Here is a 25,907-nt window from a genome sequence, read left to right as displayed (position 1 = left end):
ACTGAAGAGAAGAATTGAGATATGTCATACCAACAGTCAATAATGTCCCCACCAAACACCGTTTAGACAAAAACTGAAGATTCCAACATTCTCAGACTGACGAAAATTCTTCCCAGACTCTAAGGGTTATTGAATCAATTTTGTATGACAGCATACAAATCAGAGGTGTGTCCCAGATTTTTACCGCCTCCCTAAGCTTCGATAATGCCTTCAGGTGGCGTTGAAAATCGTCCACAAGGTTGGGGAGATTCTTTACGTATTTAAGCAATATCGTGCAACGCTCGGAACATCTGCTTCTTGAGAAAGCACTTGTTGTAATTGCGCTCGAGGAATACCTCTCAAATAGTGAAGTAGTTTGATTATTCGATGTACACCGTTTCATCTCCTTCTAAAGACTGGAGCAAGAATTGCAACTTAATGACTAATGGAATATCGGCGACATCATGCACCATAGACTTCAATGTGTCCGCAAATCCTAGCTACCATGAGTAATCACCATCGAATTTGGCAAATCAATTTATGGAAGCAGTAAGTGAATGATTGCGGGACGTTGACATAAGTGACATTGCTTGTTGAATTCAACTCAACCAATCTACCATACCTCAACCATCCTTTCGTGGCGCAATAGCTGGAGCCGTTCGTGCAGATGTTTTGCTAACGGAGCATCTCCAATATCCATCCTTTCTTTGATTAAACCTTCCTATAATCACGGTACACTCGGTCTGCTAAGTCCAACTAAACCGATATTTGAGGGAAATCGCAATCTTTCTCCTAATTCGTCACAAAAGGCTCAACTCTTTCCAGTTTTTTGTCTTTCCAAAATTGATGCTTCTTCAATAATAACAGATTTGTATAAGTACTTTGAGCATACAAAATTAATTTCCAGTATTCTACGATCAGCGTTTTTGTAAAAGGGTGTAAGGGTGAGGAAAGATTTGAAATCGGTGAATAAATAGTTCAGAAATGGCAAGTCAAAGTAAGCGTTCACACTTTCTGCCATTTTTCATATAGAAAGGCTATACAATCGCACGATTTAGTTCGTCGAGATCGGAAAATGTGAGTATGTGTCTGTATGTCAAACAATCTAACTAATTTTCCCCAGGGATTGCTGCACCAATTTCAACAATATTATATTCAAATGCAAGATGTAACATCGTCATAGCTTGATATTGACTGTGTTTGGATCAGAGCTTTGCTTCCGGAGATATGGGTTAGAGTATCGTCACACATCAAATTCCCTCATAAACCGGTATCACTATGGTATCTAAATGAAACAAAAATTCATAAAACCCTTTTACAAACTCCTGTGGTTTGTGATTCTGGCTCACTAACGCCCAATTAATCCTTTTTTGACCACTTTGATCACTTACAACGAAGCCGAATTATTCGAGGAAGAGACATGGTGCCAGAATTAAACAGCTATCTCTTTCTCAGTCACTGCTGACTCGACAATTTTAGTCTCAAACGAAAAGTTTAGTCTCCTTATTGACTGCTATCAAATTTCTTTTGCATCGGAGCTGTACTTCTGGTGCTATGGATTGAGATTTTGTATTTCTCATATAAAGAAAATCAGTGCAATCACTCCAAAAATCGACTTTCCTTCCGAGTCCCGAAGGTGTGGCTTATACCATTCGATTCAGTTCGTCGACGTATGAAAATTAAATTTAAATGGACGATATAACGCATCCATAAGCTGCTATTGAAATTCCAGCCGCAAATCTTGAACTGTGAACATCAGTTGACGCTAGGAGTTTGAAGGCAACGGACAGAGTATCTATTCAAGATCAGTAGTAGTTCGTTGATTACGGTGCATTTCATTAGATTAGATATTCTAAACATTAGCCATCCTTCAATTAGCGCAAGCAAGTGAAGCAGAGATGCTTTCATGATATGTTACTGTTAAAACTGTTTACACATTCTTTTTTGCTATTTGCTAAAAGACATCCGAGGTATCCAGCAATACATCGAGCAATAATGGATTACCACATTTTTGTTTTAATATCCCATGAATCGTCTTTCAAGTTCGAGTATCTCCTGTTATTTCAGTCTCTTGCTTCAATTTCTAATGCTGTTTGATTGGCGTCGGGCTCGTAAAATTTGAAATATTAATGTTCAGCCGTGACAAAATTCGAAATATCGAAATATTCAGCCGTGACAGATATCTCAACAGTTTGTTCAGACAGGCTCAGAGTTGTGTTTTCCTGTCTATAGCAAACAAACTACATTACTGGCGATATGTATTTTATGAAGGACTACCGTGTCTACCTGCCGGCCCACAAAGTTGAGATCGACGGCGTGGTCACCAATTTGAAGTGTTCGTGTGTGGATCTACTGAATCACGAGGTAGACTGTTTCAATAAACCCTTGCGCCAGTGAGCGAAGATGAACGGATCATTGTAGCAAAGTGCCCGGTGCGGCAAGTTCGCAGTGAGTCCATAGGAAGAATATGTCATTGGCAATGCTGGAAGGCTGCCCATTGTGGGGAGAATCCACATGTTTTATTACCATACCCCGCTTACAAACAGCACCCGGATGATCTGACACGTTCTTTTCAAAGAAGCTTTAAGCGTCCTTTTGCAGAAATAATTAAGAGAGCCATTCCATTCATCATGACACTGGATTCTGTTCTCTTGGATCAGTAAATATGAACGGAGGAAGAACACGATGTTTGGAAAATCAGGATCTAGTTGTCTAATGAAATTTCATCGCCGATTATCTTTCCGTCGGAGTGGTTGGCAGATAAATGGTTTGCGAAACTGGGCTTCGCTATCAGGAGAAATACCGCCGCCGTGGAAGTCTCAGCACCAGCTAGCAGATAAAGAGCAACAAGTAACGCCAAGAACGATTTGCAGCAAACCTGAACACAACATAAAGAGCAAGGTCACAATCGTTACGGCAGTCTCACCTTTCGGTTGCCCTTATGGATGAGGATTGCGAAATACAAGAGGTTTAGGTTTATTCGGTAGGATTAACCCATTCATGCCTATGTTGTTTGTGGAGAACAACGTTTTTAAATAGCTATAACTTTTTATTGAGGCAAGATTTGCTTACAAAAACATGTAAGGGTAATAAATATGATTATTGCTTTTCATTTAAGTATAAATAGTTACAAGGATCAGCTCTAGAACAGAAGTTATTGCAATTAATCTGATTGGATTCTGATGGAGCAGTGCTGCCAGGGACAGTATACGTTGACGACGGAAAATGAATTTTTCATATAACTTATTTATGTTGCAATATTAATGAAAATTGATAAAACTCATCAATTTAGACTGTCTTTGGCTACGTTTTCGACGCAATTGGACTATTGTAAATGTTCTAGGAAAATTGTATTGAGCACTGGAAGGGAAAAATTGAGCAACTTCTAGCACTGCGAGGGAAACACCTATCTTTATGAAAAAGGCTTTTTGTGTTTCTTGACCCCACCATTTTCAAGCAAAAATAGGTTTGAAACCTTACATGCACTAGAAAAAAAAACGTTGGGCATGAAAGGTTTAACTACTATAAACCAATCCGACACTACCGCGAGTCAGGAGGCAGCGAATATTCCTTCTGATGACATTTACCCCATCTGTTGAGCTGAGTCGATTGGCACACAAGACTCGGCCCTCCAGGCCGCGAAAAATATCTTCAAATTTAAGTATTTATATACCTTTCTTTTGAAAGAAATGTAAAGAAAATTAAATCCCCTTAGGAATTTTCTGCGCACAGGCCTGGCTCTTTCCAAAATTATTCGTACAATATACAAACATTTAGTAAAAGAACGTTCATTTCATTCAAGAAAAATAGTTTCATTATCGACGCTAACTTTCTTGCAACGTACAATAATTATATAAAATTAGGGAAATTTTCGTTCGTGATTTTTTTCTGTTCGTAAAATGAACGAAACAATTTACATTGCATGGCAATGTTCTTTCTATTTACTAATTTATTTTTTCACTATAGTATATAAAATCTAAGTACGCCACTCGATTTAGCACTGAAATGTATACCGAAATAGTCCCTTCACTTTTGTTTATTTTTCTGATTTTTTTATCTCACTGAATGATTATTATTATTATCGATAACACAAATAAAAGTTCAAATACTTAGAAAACCGTTCGTGGTGTATCAGAGACAGACAGAAAACGACAATTTTTATAATACCCCTTTTAGCTTACAAAAAAACAGTCTCAGCACACTCAGGTTGATTTTTTGAAGTGAGAAAATTTGGAAAGAAACAGGAGTGATAGTTTTTGAACGTAAATAACTTCCATTGAACTGAACGGATTTATACAATATTTGCACTAATCTGTCGAAAACATGTGCACCAATTTTGTGTTAAATTTGAAAGTATGTATGGCTTCTATAAATACAACAAAAACTGATTTTCAGACAATATTCCAAAATCTCGACTTTTCGCCTTTTGCAATTTTACCTCAAACATGCAAATTCAATTTTTAAATTTCAAAAATTGCCTCGGATACAAATAATGTTTCCATCTGGTCAATCTGGTACCTAAGTCAAGTGCAGGTTCTGATGAGACGTTGACGAGACGCAATTCATAACATTTGATACGTTAAAGTCAAAAACAGTTTAGAAACTTGTTTAAAACACTCCATGGCTAAACGCCATACTCCCAAGATGATTTCCTTTGACCAACTTTTCATACTGTACCGTCACAAGATTTGTCAATTACTAATCTAATCTTTGCCTTTTTACCGAACAATCTGTACTTAGCGTAGTTTTGCGACCAACTATAGGATAGTTTTGCAACATATTTTAGCTACTTTCACGATAACTTTTTCCCGTATTTACTTCAATGCCAACTCCACTTACATATTCACAATGCAGTGAAACAAAAATAAAAATGAACAAATCCTAGCTGTAAACAGATCAATTTCCAAATTATCGATCTACGACATAAACAATTGATATTCCTTCCGGTATAAATTTTCATTCAGCCACAACAAGCGGCGATCAAACGTGGAATCCGGCTCAACATCACTCAATTTATTCATAAACAAAAGTGAAAATTGTTCCCAATCACACAAACATACTGCATCAAATTATGTCCAAAACAAACAGAAATCACTATCAACCGCACACAATTATCACACGATGTGCGAACGGGCGAGGTGAGACAGCACCCCGGAGAATAAGGTCAAAACTTTCACCTTCGCTTTGGTCACTGCACAATACGTGTGTATGTGTGTGTGTGTATTATGTACGAGTGGATGCTGCCCCGATCAATGACCACCACCATAGAGCGGACCGCCGCCACTACTAGGCGGAGATTCGGTTGACTGAACCGCTAACTCTTGAGTCACGCCGTCCACCAGTGGTCATTCACACAGCAAAATTCGCACGCCAGACACCGGCCGCGGTTAAAGTGAAAGATCCGCAGCATAACTATTCGGACTTTTTTTTTGTTATTATTATTATTCTGCATTTGCCCACATTATTGGCCACACTTGACTCAAGTTGCGGCAAGTTGTAGAGCACAGCTCCGGGAGGGATTTTAAAACCTGTTTCCTACGTTAGGGCACCTACCTGAAAGTGTCGACTCTGCTCGATCGACGATATCCGACCACCGCTGGACGAGGTTGGTGTCGACGAAGTCTCCGACTCCGCCTTCCGGACGAATTTAAGCATCTCCTGCTGCTGCTGCTGATGTTGTTGTTGCTGTAGTTGTTGCTGTTGGTGTTGTTGCTGCTGCTTGTGATGTTGATTTGGGTGTTGCTGATGTTGGGCGTTGGTCGCAGCGGGAGGTGGAATTGGTGGTGCCTGCTGACTGGGAGGTTGATGATGGTGTATAATCGCAGTAGTTTGCTGAATGTGACCCTGCGTTTGGGACGTTTGTTGATTGGGTTGAGGGGATGGCTGTTGTTGTTTGGGATTCAAGTGATGCTGGAGGGATCGCGTTGAGCTAGTGGTTGTCTGATCTTCGGAGGAAGATTCGGAACTGAGCCGATTGTGTGGAGGCGGTAAATGGTGTGATGGTTGCTGGAGATGATTTGGTTTATGTGTACTCGGGGCTAGCTGCTGATGTTGGTTCGAAAATCGAATATGGGATCGTGGTACTGCGAGCCGGGACGGGTTCAATTGGTGTTTAAGGTTTTCCGGAATGAATAGACCACTTGATTTAGGGATTTCTGGGGGAAATTTAAGATGATGGTGTGTGATTCCGTTTAGGTCGGTCGGATATGCTATGATAGGAACGGTCGATGACCTGGCCAATGGCGGCGCACCTCCGTTGTGGTTAATGTGTTTAAGGATACCTCCTGGAGGTTGTGGAGGTGGCTGATATCGAGGCGGAATCTGTGAACCCGATTGCTGCGACTGCTGGGACACTTGTTTCTGCTGTGCTAGTTGCGTTTGAACTGATTTCGTCCCACCGTTCACTGTCGGTGGACCTGTAACTGCCGTGCTTGGCTGGGCGTTCGATGGGACCGCTGCTGGCGGTGGTTGTTTCAATTTGGTTTTCTGTAGTTGGGGCTGTTTGTTGCTTGTCAGACCGATTATGTTTCCAGATAGTTTAAGGTTATTACTATTTGTTGACATGACTACGAGAATGCTGTATGGGATCGGTGCGGAATGTGTTGGACGACGTTCCCGTCGCTCAGCTTTTTGTTTTCAAAGGCACGGTAATTACTTAACTTCACTAGAAAGGCATTCCTTTCTTTTCTTTTGATATATATTTCACTACTGTCGTGAGTCGTAGACACTTGAACAAAAACTACACATGCACTTGCGCTCTAGTGTGGTCGTCCAAAGGCACTTAAATGGATAAAATGAAATACCACATCTTTTTCCTACCGCTTCTAGTGAACCATGGCTTTTTCTTCTCGACCATCACATTCCTTATATTCCACCGTGCAAAGGCCCACAAATAGCTTTCTTATCATCTTCAACCTTCGCCTATCCCGAAAAGCTATTCTATCATCTTTCGTTTCCACTTTATCTTTAGCTCACTCACTCACTCACCGCAGAGGATACACTGCGAGGCATTTTCTGCTCCTAATAAGTTACTCACTCTTGGTAAAGTAATTTTTTATCACTTTGTACCATTATGGCTCATTATCTTCCTTCCGACACTTAAGAGACCCCGCGGGTATTTAATTCATCACAATAGACCGGATCGCACAACTTTTATAGGGTTCCTTCGGTTGAAACCAGCACACCGAAAGCACTGACGGGCACCTTGCACGTCCGTAGCAAACCGAGTTCCAGTTCCAAGTACCGGACTGGTTCACAAAAAAACTTCACTGATGTGGAGCGTCGTCACGCCGGCGTGCAAAAAAAGTCGTTGAAGTCCTAAAATTTGAACTCGGAAACCTAAAAGAGAAAAGAAAAGAGAGAGAAAAATGAAACAACATTGAGAAAAACATGCTCGTTACAGTTCAAATTTAACGAAAGCTCGTTCCTCGTCCGCCCTGCATGATGATGCTGGGTCGAAACCTGCGGTGGAGAAGCTTTGCCCTAATGGGATCCAGTAAGCACACACATACGCGCGCGAGAGTAGGAGAGTAGGAGGAAAGTTGAAATACAGAAAGAAAAACTTGATTTCGCGCGTTTTGCTCCATTCACTCGCCTTCGCAACAACGCAACAACAACGGGGCGAGGTGCCCTACAAGAGGTGAACGCCGCCGCGGCGGCGAGTGAATTTAAATAAAGAACTGATACTTTTCGTGTGGTTGCATAACCGCATTCGGGTAGTTTTCGTCAACGATTGGTGGGATCGGGTGAATAAACAAAAATGTAAGATTGAGGTGGAGTGGCGTGTGATTATTAGAAGGGTTTTCGATAATCGATTATTAATTTGATGAAGTTCGCTCTTTGTGGGAGTTTTCACTATTTCACGAAATGCTACGATCACTACTGACAACCATTTATACCAACCAGAAAAAAAACTAAAGCCGTTTTTATCCTGAACATTTTCTGTTTTTGTTTTTGTGACTGTTTGTAAATATATCGATTACTGCCCTATTCATGACAACCTATGCCTATGATGCCTTTTTCTTTAAAATTAGTTTCTAATAGAGGGCGAAAATTACAACTAAAATTACTACCAGAACTCTTTTCCTACAGAATAGAAATTAATTAAATTTAAAAAATATTCTTTTTGAAGACTATTATATAAAGCAGGTAAACGATGTTATTGTAAAATAAGGAATCCCGGGAAAAGATTTTTAATTTTTTTTTAAGAGTACCTAAGTAGGAACTATCTCGATCGACAAATAATTTAACAGGGTAGCAATTAAGCATGAGCATGATGACCGAATAATTCGTGATTGCTACTCCGTGATTGACCATAAGAAGCGAAATTGCGTAGAGAATCAACGAATGGGACCTGGGAGTAGCTATCCATCCTCAATGTGAACGTTTCGAGAGTTCTATACTTTGTCAAACACGGCGCCGACCACGTGCTTACAGTCATCGGGGAAGGAAAGGAATGTTAGTGTAACAAACGTTGTTGTGGCGACCGTGCATCTACACGTTTGCCACGGGAAGGAGGTTTTGTTACTAGGATGGGGTTAAGGGTTACACAAATCTCGATTCACCTTGATAACTGATACGATCTGTGCAATTCGCAGGTGTTTATTGCTCTGGGCAGCCGGCTGCCGAGAATTATGACAGATTTATCGTTTGTTTAATTAATTTGAAATAGCTCGGTTTGCAAAAATACAACTTAACATAAGCAACAAGCTCCGGACAGCCGACAGTCGGGTGTGTAGCCTATGTTTAATTGAATCAAACGGCATGTGAAATTTTTTATTATCCCTTCTTTATTCCGATGAAACATACTCCAAGAATAATACAATATAATGAAAAACGATTACCTTTACTGTCTCGAGACATTTATTGAAACAGATATGATAATGTCTATGTCATTAAAGATTCCGTGATACAAGTATTATTTATTGCGTTGCGTTGCGTTGCGTAAGCACGGTATACTTCGTAGATTGCAGACTGATGACCCTCATTTCCAGCCAGACTACTTGAGGAGCATTGTTTGGGAATAACGATTGATCCAGTCCAAGCGAGAATTTCGCCTGAGAACCACCATTGCTGGCCACGACCATCTTTACCGTAGCTTGGGATATGAGAAAGGAAGTGTTAATGTGGTACTTACTTAACGGAAGGCCCCGACTCAGTGACACTCTCATAAGTACCACGGATTGGGTAGTGGGTGGGTTGTTAGTCAGGATTCGCCTCAAGCAAGCGATGCGACTGAGAATTTATTTTCGTGCATAGGAAGTTTGAATAGTTTATTGACTAGGATACGTAAATGTTCGCGATGCGAAAGTGTTTAACCTCTGGATAACCGTTTATCGAGAATTTGTTTCATCGAAAACAACTTGAACTCCGGACAGCCGGCTGTCGGGAGTGTTGTCGACAATATAAAATGGACCATAAATTATTGATTTAATTTAATTGATTTATTGGCCTAAAAGTGAGCCAATGAATATAACAATAAAACGCATGTTCTTCGTGCTGGTATAACTGCTGCGAATTGGTAGCTGGCTTCTGATTCTTCTCGAGAAACTATCAATTCCCATTTTTTTCACTCAGACAATACCATGCGTATTCCTCACGCACATTAAATGCCCAGTGGATTAGTTCCCTATTTGGTCAAATAAACACTAAACAAAGAAATAAATTAGTTTGCTTAGTCCAAAGAGATGTCAGCTAGATTGGCATCAACCGGCAGATACGTGTTCCCTTGCAATGCCATCAAATCAAAGAACATTTAAAATTACATACGACATACTATGTGCAATTCTGAATATAATGAATAATAATATAATTATTTGCAATAAAATAAGATCGGAAAAATTAGTTGAATAATCAAGGTAGTTCATTTTCAAAGATAGCACTGTTGATGAGTCACCTTACAAAATAGGTGATAAGGGACGCGGACGAAAATAGCTGACCACCGCCTCCGTGATACAAGTATTATTTATTGTGCATTAACTGTACTATTATTATTATTATAACAAATAAAATGAAAATTATGTATTGGTTTTCTTCTCCGCGAACGTTTGAATAAGGTTTTGATACTTATATTATCATTATTCGCGCGCGCTGTTATGTTAACTGAAGCGCATTTCAACCGATGTAAAATAGGCACTATCGAAATACCCGAAGCGACTAATTTTATATGTCGAATATACAACCGATGACATGCGCGCGGATTTTTTACGCTTATTACTAGAACAATATTGGGGACAATATGAACTAAAAGAACCTAATTTAATTTAATACAACAATGTGCCCATAAAATGGAGCAAATGTAAGAAATAAAGAAAGTCCACTTCCACGTCAATAATCAAGCTGTAATATTTTTATACTCATGATGAAATATGTTTAACATGGCAAGCAATAGTACAAACACATTCCAGCGTTAGGGGACAACGTTTGCACGCATTATGCAACTGTTTACAGCTTGTCGTTTGAAAAATCCTACGATGTACGCTCAAAACACTTAATTGCATACTTTAAAAGTCCTAACACAACGTTAATGTTATGGGTTCGATATTTTTCAGGTTGTCATTTCATTCTGAGAGGTGAAAATTTCGCGTTAGGGGACAACAGAGCAAAATATTGATTTTCCAACCTACACTTGTATTTATCAAAAAATCTGCTCTATCTCAAACTTTAGAGCATCCATTTGTTCTAGGAATTTGATCATCGATAGTCACAAAACAATACTGTATACTTAGATTTTCGTGCTTTCATGAATTTTTTTTCACGACCGTTGCAAACGCTGCGTTAGGGGACAACACCAAAATGAACACAAACGGTCGCATATGAAGTGTTGTCCCCTAACGCGACCGAAGTGTTTGTTGAAGCTCAAACAAAGCGAAGTATATTACCTCCAGACATGTAAATAACTCAAAACAAAGATTTGGAATGCTAAACTAGATGTATTTCTAGATTCACCTTTATGTGTATTTGATAAACGATATTTAGAAATCAAATTAATATGGATTGAGAACAGGTCACACCGCATACCACAGTGTGGCCCGGTATAGAAGAGATTGTAGACCACAATCGCCACTTTCTAATGGTGGTTTCAAGTAGTTTTGGTAAGTTGAATACATTATTGACATCGGAAAATATATTAAATAAAATTAACTGTTTATTAGGGCGACTCAACAATTTTTTATTTTGTTGACCAAATAAGTTTTTTCAAGCAATTTCAATGCGCTGATTTTGTTTTTTGACATTATAAAATCTTGAAAATAAAATTGACTGTTGTTCTTGTTGCGTTAAAAATTAACAAATGTGACACTAAAGCAACTCAGCAAAGGTAAGACTGTCAAACGATTATACTCAGCCAAGCAGTTATGATATTTACATATTGTATATAATGTCGCGAAAAACCAGTAATACGGTTGAAGTAAAGATTTCGAAATAGAATATCGCCCTTCCAGTTCAACCACTGGCGTTTGTTCGACCGTTTCTACTCATAGATCTGCAAGAAGACACTTATTAGTTATGATTGCGGAAATTAATCAAAATGCAGCCGTTTTACGTGATTTTTGGAAAAGAAGGGAAAGACGCAGCTTTTGAAAAATTTAGATATATTTCAGTATAAAAAAATTGTTAAAAATCTGCACACAATTGCTGTCTTATGGGTCAGCTGGCCGGCTTGTCACTGAATTATCTAAATGATAGAAAACTGGAGAATTTCGGGAAATTGTATCTTTTATTTGCGAATTCTGAGAAATGCGTATCCTCGATAAAATTTTGACTTTAACGTGCTATCAAAACATTAAAAAGCTGTGTTAAACTACGATGTTTGGTTCATGTAGAAAAAAATCAATTTCGAAAAGACAAATCGTGGTTTGTTCCAAGTGGTCAATAAATATAAACTGTGAAGTCCCGTTCCAATTTTTTTTTCAAAAATTTCTCCACGGTGATTTAGTTGGAACCGTAAATCTCCGCCATCTTTTTATTTGTTCTGCTCCCAAGCCCAATACGTCAAAAATGTCCATGTTCTTTTGAAAGATGCCAATTTTCAAAAATTTCACAAAACTTTGGTGAAGTCCCGTTCCATTTTTTTTTTTTTTCAAAAATTCCTTCACGGTGATTTTGTTGGAACCCCAAATCCCTGCCATCTTTTTATTTGTGCTGCTACCAAGCCTTCGATGCAAAATTATTTTTCAATCGTAGGGCATTACAGTAAAATTTTCAATTTTCGAATCATTTTTTCAAAAATTCCTTGGATCTAAAAAAAATTATAATTCGTTTTCAGTGGTTTTCGTTTGTTTTGAGACTAGATGCTGCTGTTTCATGCTATTTTTAGACATATTTCGACAATTTTTTTTCGATTTTCAACATTTCATGTACTCCCCCTTTTGGATTTTTTCTTATATTATGAAAACAATATTGAAACGCCGCACCACCTTAGTGATGTCCGATTGCGCTAAAAACTTGCATAGATTACTTTTTCGATGTAATAAGCATTTTATGTAAGACTTTATGCGAAAATTTAAGATGACCATTTTCATTGATATCTTGCCTCTTGAACACCTCTACTTCTTTATACAAACTTTGGTTTTAAACTGTGAAGCCCGGTTCCAATTTTTTTCAAAAATTTCTTCACCAGGGGTTTCCTGGGACTCATAACTTTCGCCATTTTTTTCGTTCTGCTCCCCGATCGTGTGTTGAACAGTGTTATCCCGTCAATTTGAAAGAATATTTAAGGAGGACAAGTGAGTGTTATTCCCTATGACCAAATTCTTCCGTACGCTCTCATACTTGTTTGGCATAATGCGTTCCATTCCATTCTTTGAACCCTGTTCTGAAATTTCTGATTTATTCTTAAATAGTTTATCCATTGATAGATGTAATAAAAACTCGATTATTTTGCGATATTATAAGGTAGGCCTTCCCCTTAATGGCATAACCCCCCCCCCCCCCCCACTCTTTCCACCCCTTAGGACACTCATACCACTGCAAGACTGCGCTATTTCTGAAATAGGTTGCTTATATCTTTTATGTCTATATCCTGTTCTGTAGGCTCCCAAAGTATATCTGCAGAAGGATTTACCGTACTGTAACGGAAAGCGTTAGGGGACAACACTTCAATGCACCCCTATGAAAAAAACGATTTCAAAGTTTATTATATAAAAATAGCACATTTTTAGAAAGGTATTGATGAGTACTAATAGTTTCTGAACATATTTCATAGATATCGTGCATTGTTTTCGTGAAAAATTGAAAAAGCATGATTTTTGCGTTAGGTGACAATGCAAAAAATGGTCAATTTTTGCCCTACTTTTATCCGGCAATCTATTCACTCAAAAAATCTGCGTGCAAAGATGAAATCTTTGTACAATATGTATACAATAAAATAGCATTTAAGATTACTTTAAATTAATTTTATTACGAACATACCGGTGTGCTACCGGAAAATATATTCAATTATTAAAAGCGAGTCTTAAATGTATTACTGGTTTTTATTGACGAGCGTCATAAAATTCTCTTAAAAAATTTCTATATATCTATGATTTGGGAGCCTTAAACCTATACCAACATATTCGAAAACAACTTTTACTTATATTAGCAGATTTATTTTCATGAGGTAAGCGATACAAGTGCGTGGAATGTGTCTACAGTCCATGTACTATTCCGAAATATATGAAAGTACTCAATACAATGAGAACAATTATTATAACTGCTTGCTGATATAATGGACTAAAATAAACCAATGAATATGACAATATAACATTTGTTCTTTGTGCTGATATGACTGACGCAAATTGGTAGATGGTTTTCGATTCTTCTCGCGTAGTGTCAATTCTCAACACTCATATATGATTTAACAACAGTCATCATTCCACTCAGACAAGACCGTGCGTATTCCTTACGCACATAAAATGTCCAATGGATTAGTTCTCTAGTTGGTCAAATAAACACTAACCAATTAATAACAAAATACCTGCTTTACTTTTTTGCTTGCGTTTCGCTAGGATCGCTACATGATTAACAATAACTTTTTAATAGTTCGCGATTCAAATAAGATTTCGACACAGCTTTCTTCGTGGAGAAACTGAAATCAATAGGCAAATTGTCCAAGGAATCTTGCAGTGGTCCACTCCGCCGTCTGCAAGTTGTCTTTGCTATCAAGAATTGACAAGATATTCGTCAATGTCATTCGCAAAAAAACTACAGAGTAGAGGGTAAACAAGACCCGTTTAGCTAAATCTAGATATTGCTGAATATATTTAGCATTTGAATCGGTCGATACGAGTAGTCATCGGAGACTGGTTTCCCGGTTTCTAAATAGCGATCAAATAAGGGATAATCTTACCCGCAAGGAACTTGTTGAATGATTTCTACAAACATTCCACAGCCTCCTAACCCTTGCTAGCTGACGAAATCGGGTCGAAAAGCTGACAAAATTGGGGACTGATAAGCGAGTTTTCACTGAATTAATCGACTCGCCGGCGACGGACAAAAAAGCTAGTACAAAGAGAGGAAAAAGATATAGCAGCCTTTCTTATGCTTCACATGGAGATGGTAAAATATAAATTGCCCTTTACTGATTAAATGTCCAGATGATCTGAACGTCACAATTCGGTTGAATATAAAGTGTTTTGGACTACATGTTTCCAAGGAGTCCAGGATTACAGTTCCCGAGCAAGTCCGAGAGATGAGAAATTCGAAATTTCTGGTCTGGCTGGCGATTTGTGAATGTGGTGAAACAGTTCAACTTAGTTTCGGCCTGATCTGCAGCTGATAATCAGTTATGTGGCATCAAGCAAATCTGATTAAATTTCAAGACACTTTAAACGTAACAATGAAATTACTTTCTCGACTAGTATACTTTCACACAATGTGTTCGGTATATTGTCAGATAGGTGAGAAATTTATGAAACTTCACTAGCAACTACTATTCAAACGAATCCTTTCGGTTGCCATTTCTACATGCGAAGGTAATAAACGATAATCTTTGAATATAAATATACTTCCACTAATCCTTTTTCGTGAACGTTCTGGCACTAGATTCCGTTGCGGAACTCGACCTTCTGTTTTGGTAGACCTCGCAGCCGTTATATCTACCTGGGTCTCAAAGAATAGGTTGCATCCGCAATTGTTTATTTTATAATTATTATATTATTTTGAATTGTTATTTTACATATATTTTAGTAAAAGTTTTAAGGCATTCGTAGTGATTTGTATGTTAAAAATGCTTGCAAAGTGACAGTGATATAGCTGTTGCTACGGATTACCCTTATTTTTTATCTCTTGCGCGGTGACCATGACACATCAAGTTTTTGTTTAGTGCACGCCTGGATGTCCATCGTGTATGAAGGATTTGACAAAATTTTGTTTCATTACAAAATGGGATAATATTTCTGAAATGGTTGATTTTGAATGACTTAATGATTTTTTTTGTTTGCCTAAAAATAGAAATATTCTCAAAATAAAAATTCCTTCATTCACGAAAAAGCCATTGTTACAAGAAATGATAGGGTGAAAGTTTCAAATCGATCGGTTTAGTTGCTGCCGAGAAATCGTGGTCACCGCAAAGCCATTTTCTAAAAAAACAGGATTTTGATATAATTGCGTTTAAAGTTTCACGTCAAAATATGTTTTTATTTTAATTACAGAGTTTTTAGCCTTAGGGCCATCCGCCTCTTTTATCAGGCTAGAAAAATCTCTTTGGAAAAATCTCCAACCCTATGTGCGGGGTTGGGAATTCAACGCAGGTGAGCTGCGTACAAGGCAACGGATTTACCAACTACCCTATGCCCGCACTTCTTCACGTCAACATTGTGCAAAGTTAAAATGAGTAATATTCGACCAACATAAAATCATCTATTCAGGAGTCATGCTGGTTATCTTCTAAGGTCGAAGTAGTGTCAAGAATATCGTTTTTATGTTGATGATGTGCCATTCTTCCCGCTTTAGTAGCCTCTAGCCTCGTCCTTCTTCGCGAAAAAAGATGGGCATTAGGACCACAAGATTTTCAATGCTTGATAAATGTTCAAAACTGCAACTGGAAGTGATTGAATACATAAAGTTTTTGAAAATTTAGGTATGCGGATATAGTTAAAAACAGTGAATTGTAAAATTATGACCTTTTGCCTAGCCAAATCTTAATAATTCAATATAGGTAAAGAGAAAATATTATTTAACTATGTGTTACACTTTATAAGGAAAAATCTAAGCAAACCAGTTATTTCATTCTCTACGCTTTAGTTTTCTGAAAGATAACGGATATCATTGTAATTTAGGTGAAACTTGTTAATTAGTACAATTTTACCAACACCAAATTAACTCGAATCTATCAATATAGGTGAGCACCATCATTTCAACCTCATTCGCTTCCACCACATTGAAGAAAACATATCGTGTCACCGAGGATCTTACATTTCGTTTGCGGAAGAGACTCGCTTGTTGATTTCCCTATTTTTAAATTGTTGGAATTTATCCGATTCCTGTAAAACTTTTTCAATACCTTTGTCAGCTAGAGTATGTTTGTGTTCAGGTTTCAGTTCCTTTTGGCAGCTGGATTTGATATGATCGAGTAGTCTCGTGAATCTCTCAGTTACATTTCTGACATTATCCAACTCCAGTTATTATTTTAGGAGTAAGACACAAATAAAGAAATAAGCTCTTAAACATTGAAATATCTAGTGTATTTCTAGTTCGGTTTCGTCTTTGGATTCGAAACGATGGCCGCGTTTTTATTTTCAATTTTTTTTTGTGAGAGCGCTAATTTTTTTCCATGGCATTAAGACCTTGCATTTATACACAATTTCCATGCTAGTTAAAACTGATCACTACACTTTCTTAGTCAATTCAATCACTAATTTTAAAATTGGGGCAAGGAAAATTGTTGAATGGGATGTGCTAATCGAATACTAAAAAAACTGTTTGGCTCTAATCTGCTTGGTAATTGCAGTGTTTTTCGAAAGAAAATAATGTAATCATAACTTCTAATTTTTTTCACACACTCATCTCAAGAATGGAAGAGATGTTCAGCTTTTTAAAGAAAGCTGTAATGTTTGATTGAATTCAGGATGATGATCGCCTTATTATACTTTGAGAAACAGTTAGCACCTAACGCATCAAAGTCATATGAATAACGACGACGAAAGATAGAATTAGATAAAAGATGCGCTCTTAAGTCGATTCCAAGTGATTCATTCTTGAGCGTTTTTTCAAAGCGTCATATCTGCAATGAGTTACTCTCTTTGTTTACTTTCTCTTCTGTTAATAATTCGGTCACTTTAACATTTATCCCTCAGCTCTTTGCATAATATGCTAGTTAAAACCACCGTCTTTCGATCTGTACTGTAAAATAAGTGAAAAGTGTTATAGTGACGCCGTAAAAATCGAAAGAGAAAGTATAAGTAACTCATTGCAGATATGACGTTTTGAAAAAACGCTCAAGCATTCTATTTCCCCTTTCTTCTGTTCCTCTTTCACTTCTTATCCCACAACGAACACAGAAAAGGTACGAGAGATTATGCTCCACTACGTATTCAATCATCTAATTGTATCGTTGCTCTTTAAGGCAACGTTCTCACGAGTAATTTAAAGATGTGAATGAAAAAGCCTACTAAAGCATACTGACGAGATGAGATCGAAACGTCAGTTCTAGCATACAAACATAAAAATGCAACTAGTCACACCATTTTAGTTGCTCTCCGGAATTACCTATTAATGCTTATTGTGTCGTGTCTACAGTAACATGGGCATCAACTGCCTACTATAAAGAAAACTAATATGCTGCAACTGGTTGCATAGCATAAGAACGAAATTAGGAAGCAAAAATTGGTCGTTACCTACGTGATATACCAGGTATTACTAATAACATTAATCGGCTGCCTCTTTTGTCCTTCAGTGTTATAACTTACTATCTAGTATGTCTAAAATACGTTTTTTCTTCATTTTGCGATGTCTCTAGCTATAACTGAAATATTATCCATCTCAATAGCGCTACATCCGAACCACCACTCATCCAAACCATCGCCTCAAATTACACCACTCTAACTTGGCAATGGATAGCGATTATCTACCGATATTAACGTTTATTTTTGTTACACCGAATGGTTCAATTTCACCTCTCTTTCTCTCGATTGCATTGAATTTCGGTGTGTTTTTCAATCGATCGTTCGAAAATGGCGAAAATCCTCGTAACAATCATGAGCTGAGCCCCATCCATTAGACACTTCAATTAGCGCCAGATTGAAGATCTTCAATGACGCACGCGCAAAGTCGCTCGTTAAGTTGATTTAACACGTTTAGTTATTGTTTTATTGGTTCAAGCTAAGTTTAGTGTTTGTTGCTTTAGCGGATGCGGTGTTTATGGTGTTGTTCAAATGATTCAATCACCGCATGGGGCACGGATTAAAAGTGCTAGCCAGCCGGACCAGCTCTTTTGATTCAGCTTAAATGCGGCGTGATGCTACTGATTCACTTTCAGTTTCGCTACGCCAACGAGGCGAAAGGGTGATGATGGATGGGTGTTTTTGTCTCGATTTCGTAACATTTTCCTTATAACTGTAGTTAGATCGAGATGCGCGAATTAATTCAATTTTTAAAAATATCCCACTTAATTTAAAAACACATTCATTAAGATAGCCAGCTGCGTGTGTGGTTCTTTTTCGAGAAATCAGCAAGAAATATTGGCAAAAGGTGCTGGGGCGGGAGAGTCGAGCGAAAAAAACAACACAACATTGCCTGAGAAAGCACGTTTCACGACCACTCGGAACTGTCCAAAAGCGGCTGTGGCAGCGGCGGCGCAAAATCGCCATTCGCATACATAAAATCTTAGCAGCATAACCGCACTATCCTGCCACACATAGCTGTTGGGCTCCACATGAGAAATTTCTGCGCGTTGTGCTTGTTTTTGCTCTTCGGCCTTTTATCAGTATCGGATTCCGTTTTCCGCTCACCGCATCCCGGTTGCCACCGGAGATCCCACGGCATACCCCTCCTGGTGTTCTTCGAAAAACCAGATCTTGGGCCACCTCGTTCGCCACGACATACCATACAACAAGATCCACCACATTCGTCCCGCGTCACAACCACCGCTGCTCTGTTTGTATCTCGCTCTCTCTCTCTCCCTCTCACATATGTCCCCGACACGAGAAGGCATCGCAGTGGTACAGGCCCTCGGCCATACTAAGGTGGTCGGTCGTCGGATGGTCGGGATCAGGTTTTCGGTTTCGGTATTTTGCGTTTCTTCTTCACTACCCTCGGGAACTTGAAACGAGGGAGGTCGGTCTGGCAGATAGATCGAGAAAAGACGCGAGGGGAGGAGGGGGTGGGGGGCTTGAACTGCTGGAAGAAGCTGGGAGCGACTTTTAGGTAACAAGTTTCGCGGATGATTCAGCGTACCGAAATGTTTTCGTTGTGGAGCGAAAAGCGTTTAACCCGGTGAACGCTGGTGTGGAAGATGGAAACAGCGCGCTTTTCCCCCAGAATAGTTAGAGGGAAGATTCATGCGGCTACGAGAAATAAATCGTAACGTTCCGATGCATCCTGATTCTAGTAAAAAGTAAAATAAACTCGGCTTATTCAGATCAGATGTAAACTTGAAGATCGGATATATCGTTTGCGTTTTCATAGAATAGTAATTCCGTTGCAGCAAAAATTTTTTGCGCGACCCCCAAGGTATGCGTTATGTATTTACTATTTGATTTAATGCGAAGATATAGCTGACTAAATATTGTTCTTCATTTCAGGATTGAGAAGTAAAATCAATACAAGTGCCAAATGCATTTCAGAACACTATCTTATTTTTCATATACTTGTGGGTGAATGGAGAACAGAGAGTTTAGTTAATTGCGGTACGCAAACTAAAGGGTATGCCTCATCAAATTGCATCACGGAAAAAAACGCTGTGGAAAATTACCGATCCTTTTCAAACTTTCAGACAATAAAATATAAACCATTAATAAACTTTTGACATATTCATTTCATTCAACTTCAATACCATAACCGAACGATCGCACCTTATGCTTAACTCCACTCATCAGGTTCTGTACAACATCTGGCTACAACTTCTGTTCGGAAGTCCACTTTTTCTTCTAGTCTTCCTCAGATTTGCCCTTCTTAGGATGCTTCCATAGTGCATGCTTCATAGTTGTTCATCGGATAACTCAGTGCGAAAAAAGAGTCAGTGGACTGTATTTGTATAAACGTAAAAACACGTCTTAACTGAGTGAATATTTATTAAGTTTTATTTTCACTCCTTCGATCTTCCGGCTTACAGTGTCAAGAAATTCAAGCTAGCGCCTGTAAATAAAAAAGGTGGGAACCAAGATAAATACATTACACTGTAAACATTTTTTCACTTTGGGTAAACAATGATTTGAGCAACCATTCACCCCGGGGTGAGGCAGACGCCTCAATTTTCCTCTGCAGGTATCGCGGTATCGTTGTCTGGAATCGGTAATACAGCTATCTCCGTAGTAGGTCTTCGATACGTTCCCCGACTAGTTCGTATAGTCACAACTCGTGTCACGCCGTCCTTTCCCGGGTGTGTTTCAGAAATGCGACCCAATTTCCACATTTGGGGAGGTACATTGTCCTCCTTTAGGATTACCAGTAGGCCTGGGCGTAACAAAGCGGGCTCCTTCGTCCACTTGCTTCTCTTTTGCAGAGTCGTAACATACTCATTCGACCAGCGTCTCCAAAAACATTGTTTCCGTTTTTGCACCAACTGGTACCTGGATACTACGCCGTCCTTTAGTCCGTCATAAAAAGGTTCGGCAACAGCTGTCAGTTCCCGACCTATCAAAAAGTGTCCAGGACTGAGAGCTTCGTAGTCAAAGGGATCATCATTCATCGGAATCAGTGGTCGCGAATTGAGAATTGCTTCAATCTGAATTAAGAGAGTGTTCATTTCTTCGTACGTCATGTAACTTTCAGAAAGCGATTTGTAGAGATGATTCTTCATTGACTTCACATTAGACTCCCAAAGTCCACCCTGATGCGGCGTCTTGGGAGGGTTGAACCGCCATAAAATTCCTCGTAGTTGGCAAAACTCGTCGATTCGTCCTTGCAAAGCTTGCGAATTCAATAGTTGTCTGAGTTCAATCAAATCCTTACAAGCGCCAGTAAAATTCGTTCCATTGTCGGAAAACATTTCTAAAACGTTGCCACGACGACCGACGAATCTGTGCAATGCAGCCAGAAACCCGTCTGTAGTAAGGGAAGTCACTAGTTCTAGATGGATTGCTTTCGTAGACATGCATACGAACAAACTAACGTACGCCTTCATTGCAGCCTTTCCTCGCCCTTGCTTAAGATAAAATGGTCCTGCATAATCAACACCGGTTCGGATAAACGGTGCCGCGGCTGTTACACGACAACTCGGCAAATCTCCCATATATTGCTCAAGGGTTTTTGGTTTCGCTCGAAAGCACGTCACGCATCGTTTCAGTACACGATGAATAGTTCTTTTCGCATTAACTGGCCAATACTTCTGGCGGATAATGGCTAGTAAACCATTCAATCCGACATGTAAGTGTTCACGATGCAAAGCGTCTACTAACAATTCCGTAAAATGGTTTTTTTCTGGTAGTATCATCGGATGCTTCTGGTCCTTGGGAAGGTCAGAGTGCCGGATTCGGCCTCCCACTCGCAAAATATTGTTATCAAGCATTGGATTAAGGTTTCGCAGCTTACCCTTTACTGGTTTGTTCTTCTGGATACAATGGATTTCCTCTACGTATACAACACGTTGAACACAAATTACCATGATCCTTAAAGCTTCTCTCAAATCATAACTGTCAAGTCGCTCGCAAGTACGCCTTTCCATCCTTCTGCTTCTACAGTTGAAGATAAATTTCGCTATGTAGCCGAAAACACGTTGTAGTCGTCGAAAATTACTTGTCGCTAAAATCACATCATAAGCTCGATTCTCTGGAATAGCAATGGCAGCTGTCGAACAAGCTATTACCTGTGCTTCAGTAGACAAATAAGCGGTAACAAATTTCTCGTCGTACTCAGTGGTCTGCAGGAACGGTGGACCCTTCCACCATAACATACTATCCATCAACTCCGTTGGAAATAAACCGCGCGACACCACATCTGCTGGATTCTGTTTTGTTGGAATATGGTGCCATGTGGAAGTGGAGGTAAACATTTGAATCTTCGCAACATGATTACGAACGAATACTGACGTGTCTTGTTTCGTTTTTTGTAGCCATGAAAGTACGATCATCGAATCTGACCACATCATTACATGGCTGGCATCTACGGCCAACGCTTCTCGAACTGCTTTCATTTGCCGTGCTAAGAGCAGTGCAGCACATAGCTTCAGTCGTGGGACTGTCATTTCACAAGGTTTCGCATCTGGTTTCTCTCCACGTTGTGTTTCCTTTAATGGCGCTACTCTAGACCTACCACAGATAAGTTTCATTTCCGCAGTGTCATCAACCTTTACGCTTCGTAGATAAATACAACATCCATAGGCTATTGTGGATGCGTCTGCAAAGCCGTGTAGTTCTATCTTCACGGTGTCGTCGACTGTCACTCTTCTTTCCATCTTCGCGTTGCTGATACCACACAGCTCTGATCGAAAGCGATTCCAACGTTCAAATAGTGTTGAAGGAATCGTTTCATCCCAATCGATTTTCTCGACCCACAGTTGTTGCATAATAAGCTTCGGGATAACAATTGTCGGTGCCAAAAGCCCTAAGGGATCGAACAGCTTCGCTGTTTCTGATAGCACTTGTCGCTTAGTTGGCAGTTTTAGATCATCATCAATCGCCCTAACACGGAAGATAAATTCATCACTGGTCGGATTCCAGTATAATCCGAGCGTTTTTATTACTCCATTTACATTGCAATTTTCAAACGCCATCTGCTTCTCTCGAGCTTCCAGAGGAATGCCTTCAAGCAGTTCATCATCATTGGCACACCATTTGTGAAGCTCGAATCCTCCTTTAGCTAACAGTTTCACTAGATCGCCTCGCAATTTCATCGCTTCGACCAATGTGTTTGCACCCAACAAAACATCGTCAATGTAGAAAGATTTCTTCAATTCAACACTAGCTGAAGGATATTCCCTTTCTTCGTCGTTAGCTAGCTGGAGCAGAGAGCGAGTAGCTAAATATGGTACAGCTGCCGTACCGTAGGTCACCGTTTTCAATTCAAATTCACTCAACGGATCGGACCTTACTTTTCTCCACAAAATGCGTTGATAACAAGTGTGAGCTTCATTCACCAGAATTTGTCTGTACATCTTTGGTACATCAGCTGTGAAAGAGTATTTGAAGGTTCTAAATCGGAGTATGATGTCAAAAAGACTACTTTGCACTGTTGGCCCAACCTTCATTACGTCATTCAAAGACAAACCAGTGTCGCTCTTCGCCGATGCATCGAACACGACCCTCAGCTTTGTTGACGAACTGTCTGGCTTCAATACACAGTGGTGGGGAAGATAGTAAGCAAAATCTTCATTACGTTCGATGCTGACACAGTGGCCGAGGGCCACATACTCGTCGATAAATTCTCCATACATTCGTTTCAAATCAGGACAATTATCCAGTCTTCTTTCCAATAGTTCGAATCTTCGTTCAGCTTGTTTCCGGGACTCTCCCAGATCAGTCACGTTCGTTCGAAAAGGAAGCATCACCACGTATCTGCCATCCTTTGTACGAATATGAGTTTGCTTAAAATGCTCCTCGCAGCCGTCATCTGAGAAAAACGTTTCTTCTACTTGTTCATCAATGGCCCAGAAGCGCCTCACTAACTCAGAGAGGTCATCTTCCGGATCAACAGATGGCGTTACTTGACAGACTCGAGCGGTTTGAACCGGCGTCACATCAGCTACTGCTCCAGCTATAAGCCAGCCCAGCACGCTTTCCTGTAGCAACGGTAAATCATCGGACATTCTAATCTTACCTGCTAGTAGCAGCCCATAAAAAACTTCTGCGCCGATCAACATATCTATGCGACTCGGCTCATTGAAATTCCGGTCAGCCAACACCACACCGTTAGGTATCGGCCAATTTACGATGTCGATCTTTCTTGTTGGTAGCGCACCAGTAACCTTCGGTATTATCAGGTAATCCAAACCAAATTCATATTCCATTGTTCTGGACTTCACTATGGCATGTGCTTTGAACTTTACTAACGTTTTCATGCCATTCACACCGATAACCGGAATTTCAACGCACTCCTTGCGCAGACCAAGCAAATCGATCATTCTCTCCGACACAAAATTAGCCATCGCGCCGGAATCCAGCAGCGCACGACAATTATGTAGCATACCGCAAGAATCAACCACGTGAACGACCGCAGTTGCCAAGAGCACCTGCCTTTTCACAGATGTGTTCACATAAACTATATCAGGTAGCGTACACTTTGCGGCCGTTAGTTCGGCACCACCAGATTTCAATTCTGTAGGTGGTAGGTTTGATGATTCTAGTTTCCGTTCCTCGGGGTGCATCAAAGAATGATGTTTCTTCGAGCACGTTGAACAAGCTTGACTGGATCGACAGTTCGCTGTGCGATGACCCTTCCTTAAACAGGAAAAGCACAAAGCAGCTTGTTTCGCTTTGTTATATCTCGCAGCGATACTTAATTTCTTGAAGTCTTCACACATTTCTACATGATGATTCGATTCACATACCGGACAATGATTTTCATTTTTCTGTACCACCACCGAATGCACCTTATTAAAAACGGGGGCAGTCTTAGTTGTCGCAGCTCCTCCTCTAGTTTGCTTCAGACTGGCTGCCTGTTCACAGCGCTCTAGTACATAGCTGCGTTTTCGAAGAAAGACAATTGTGTCCTTGTACACCGGCAATTTGCCGTGTTCAATTGTCGTTTCCCAACACTTTCGTGTATCAGGGTCGAGCTTGGATGTTAAAAGCGTCACAATAATAGCCTCAGTCATTTTATCCATGTTTAACTTGTGAAACTCCAAAGAGTCCACCCGTTTCTCGCAATCGTCAACCAGCGTTTTCAATTCCTGAAACGACTCCTTAGCCATAGGTTTCAAATTCAACAACTTGGTAATATAACCATGGATAACCATCGGTAAATTTTCAAATCTCTCCGTCAAAATTTTCCAGGCTCCCTCGTAGTTGTTGTCGTTCAGAGTTTGCTGATCGATCGCACCTTGAGCCTTGGCTACTAACGCCTTGTCCAAAAAATGCAACTTAGTAGCAGGGGAATCACTGGTGCATCGGTCGATAATATCGCAAAACATGGCCTTGAACTTGAACCAGTTTTCATATCGTCCGTCAAACGTGGGTAGAGGAGTATTCTGCAGTAGAAGCGATGGAATTCGAGCTTGAACGCTGCCCGGTTGATATCCACTAGTGCTAGGCCGATTTCCTTCCTCAGTCAGTGAAAACTTCAGCATCTGTTGCTCTCTCTGCATTGCAGCTGCGATGCCAATTGCCTTTTGCTCGTCTTCATGATTTTGAATCATCTTACTGAGCTCAATGCGAACATATTCGTACAGCTCTTCGAATTCCACAAACCCAGTCTCGAATTCAGCTCGTTTGGATGGGTGCGACAAATATATCCGATTTTGGAAATCATTGTATTCCATATACGCAGAATCAACGGTTTTCATATATAAGTTCAATCCATGAATATTGAACTTTCCACTATCGTTACCTGCGGCATCAATTGCTCTACAAATTCGCTCAACTTTTCCCTTCGTCGCAGCACAGCATTGAACCAGCGCATTGATCGATTCAGCCATCTTCTATTCCGTTTCACGAATTTCCTGCTGTTTTTTCTGCTCTTCCACACTCAGCACGGGAGTATGCAACACTTTTGCACTTCTCAAAGCAAAAAGCGGGGAACCAGGAAACAGTGTCTTTTTCACACTTGCAGACCTTAACTGCATATCAAAGTTCTTTCTTTATTTATCTACGACGGAACGCGTCGCGATATTACAAACTTTTCGTCAGCCGAAATCTCTG

General features: G+C 39.7%; 2 protein-coding genes across 2 annotated transcripts in view; both read right to left on the bottom strand.

Moving 5' to 3' along the window:
- LOC131678706 (coiled-coil domain-containing protein 85C-like) overlaps positions 1 to 25,907 on the bottom strand; it is a 157,729-nt gene that overhangs the window by 60,814 nt on the left and 71,008 nt on the right. Inside the window, exon 3 of the mRNA XM_058958974.1 lies at positions 5,533 to 7,317. Coding sequence (XP_058814957.1) covers positions 5,533 to 6,543 — 1,011 coding nt within the window. The 5' untranslated portion in view covers positions 6,544 to 7,317. The remainder of the gene's footprint in view (positions 1 to 5,532; positions 7,318 to 25,907) is intronic.
- Positions 20,363 to 25,684, bottom strand: LOC131679324 (uncharacterized). Its single transcript, XM_058960032.1, has one exon. It carries the CDS (start codon positions 25,682 to 25,684, stop codon positions 20,363 to 20,365), a length of 5,322 nt encoding a protein of 1,773 aa, XP_058816015.1.

Source organism: Topomyia yanbarensis, chromosome 2 (genome assembly GCF_030247195.1).
Source record: "Topomyia yanbarensis strain Yona2022 chromosome 2, ASM3024719v1, whole genome shotgun sequence".
NCBI classification, from domain to species: domain Eukaryota; kingdom Metazoa; phylum Arthropoda; class Insecta; order Diptera; family Culicidae; genus Topomyia; species Topomyia yanbarensis.
The sequence above is the reverse complement of the archived record's forward strand: the minus strand, read 5'-3'. Positions and strand labels throughout refer to the sequence as shown.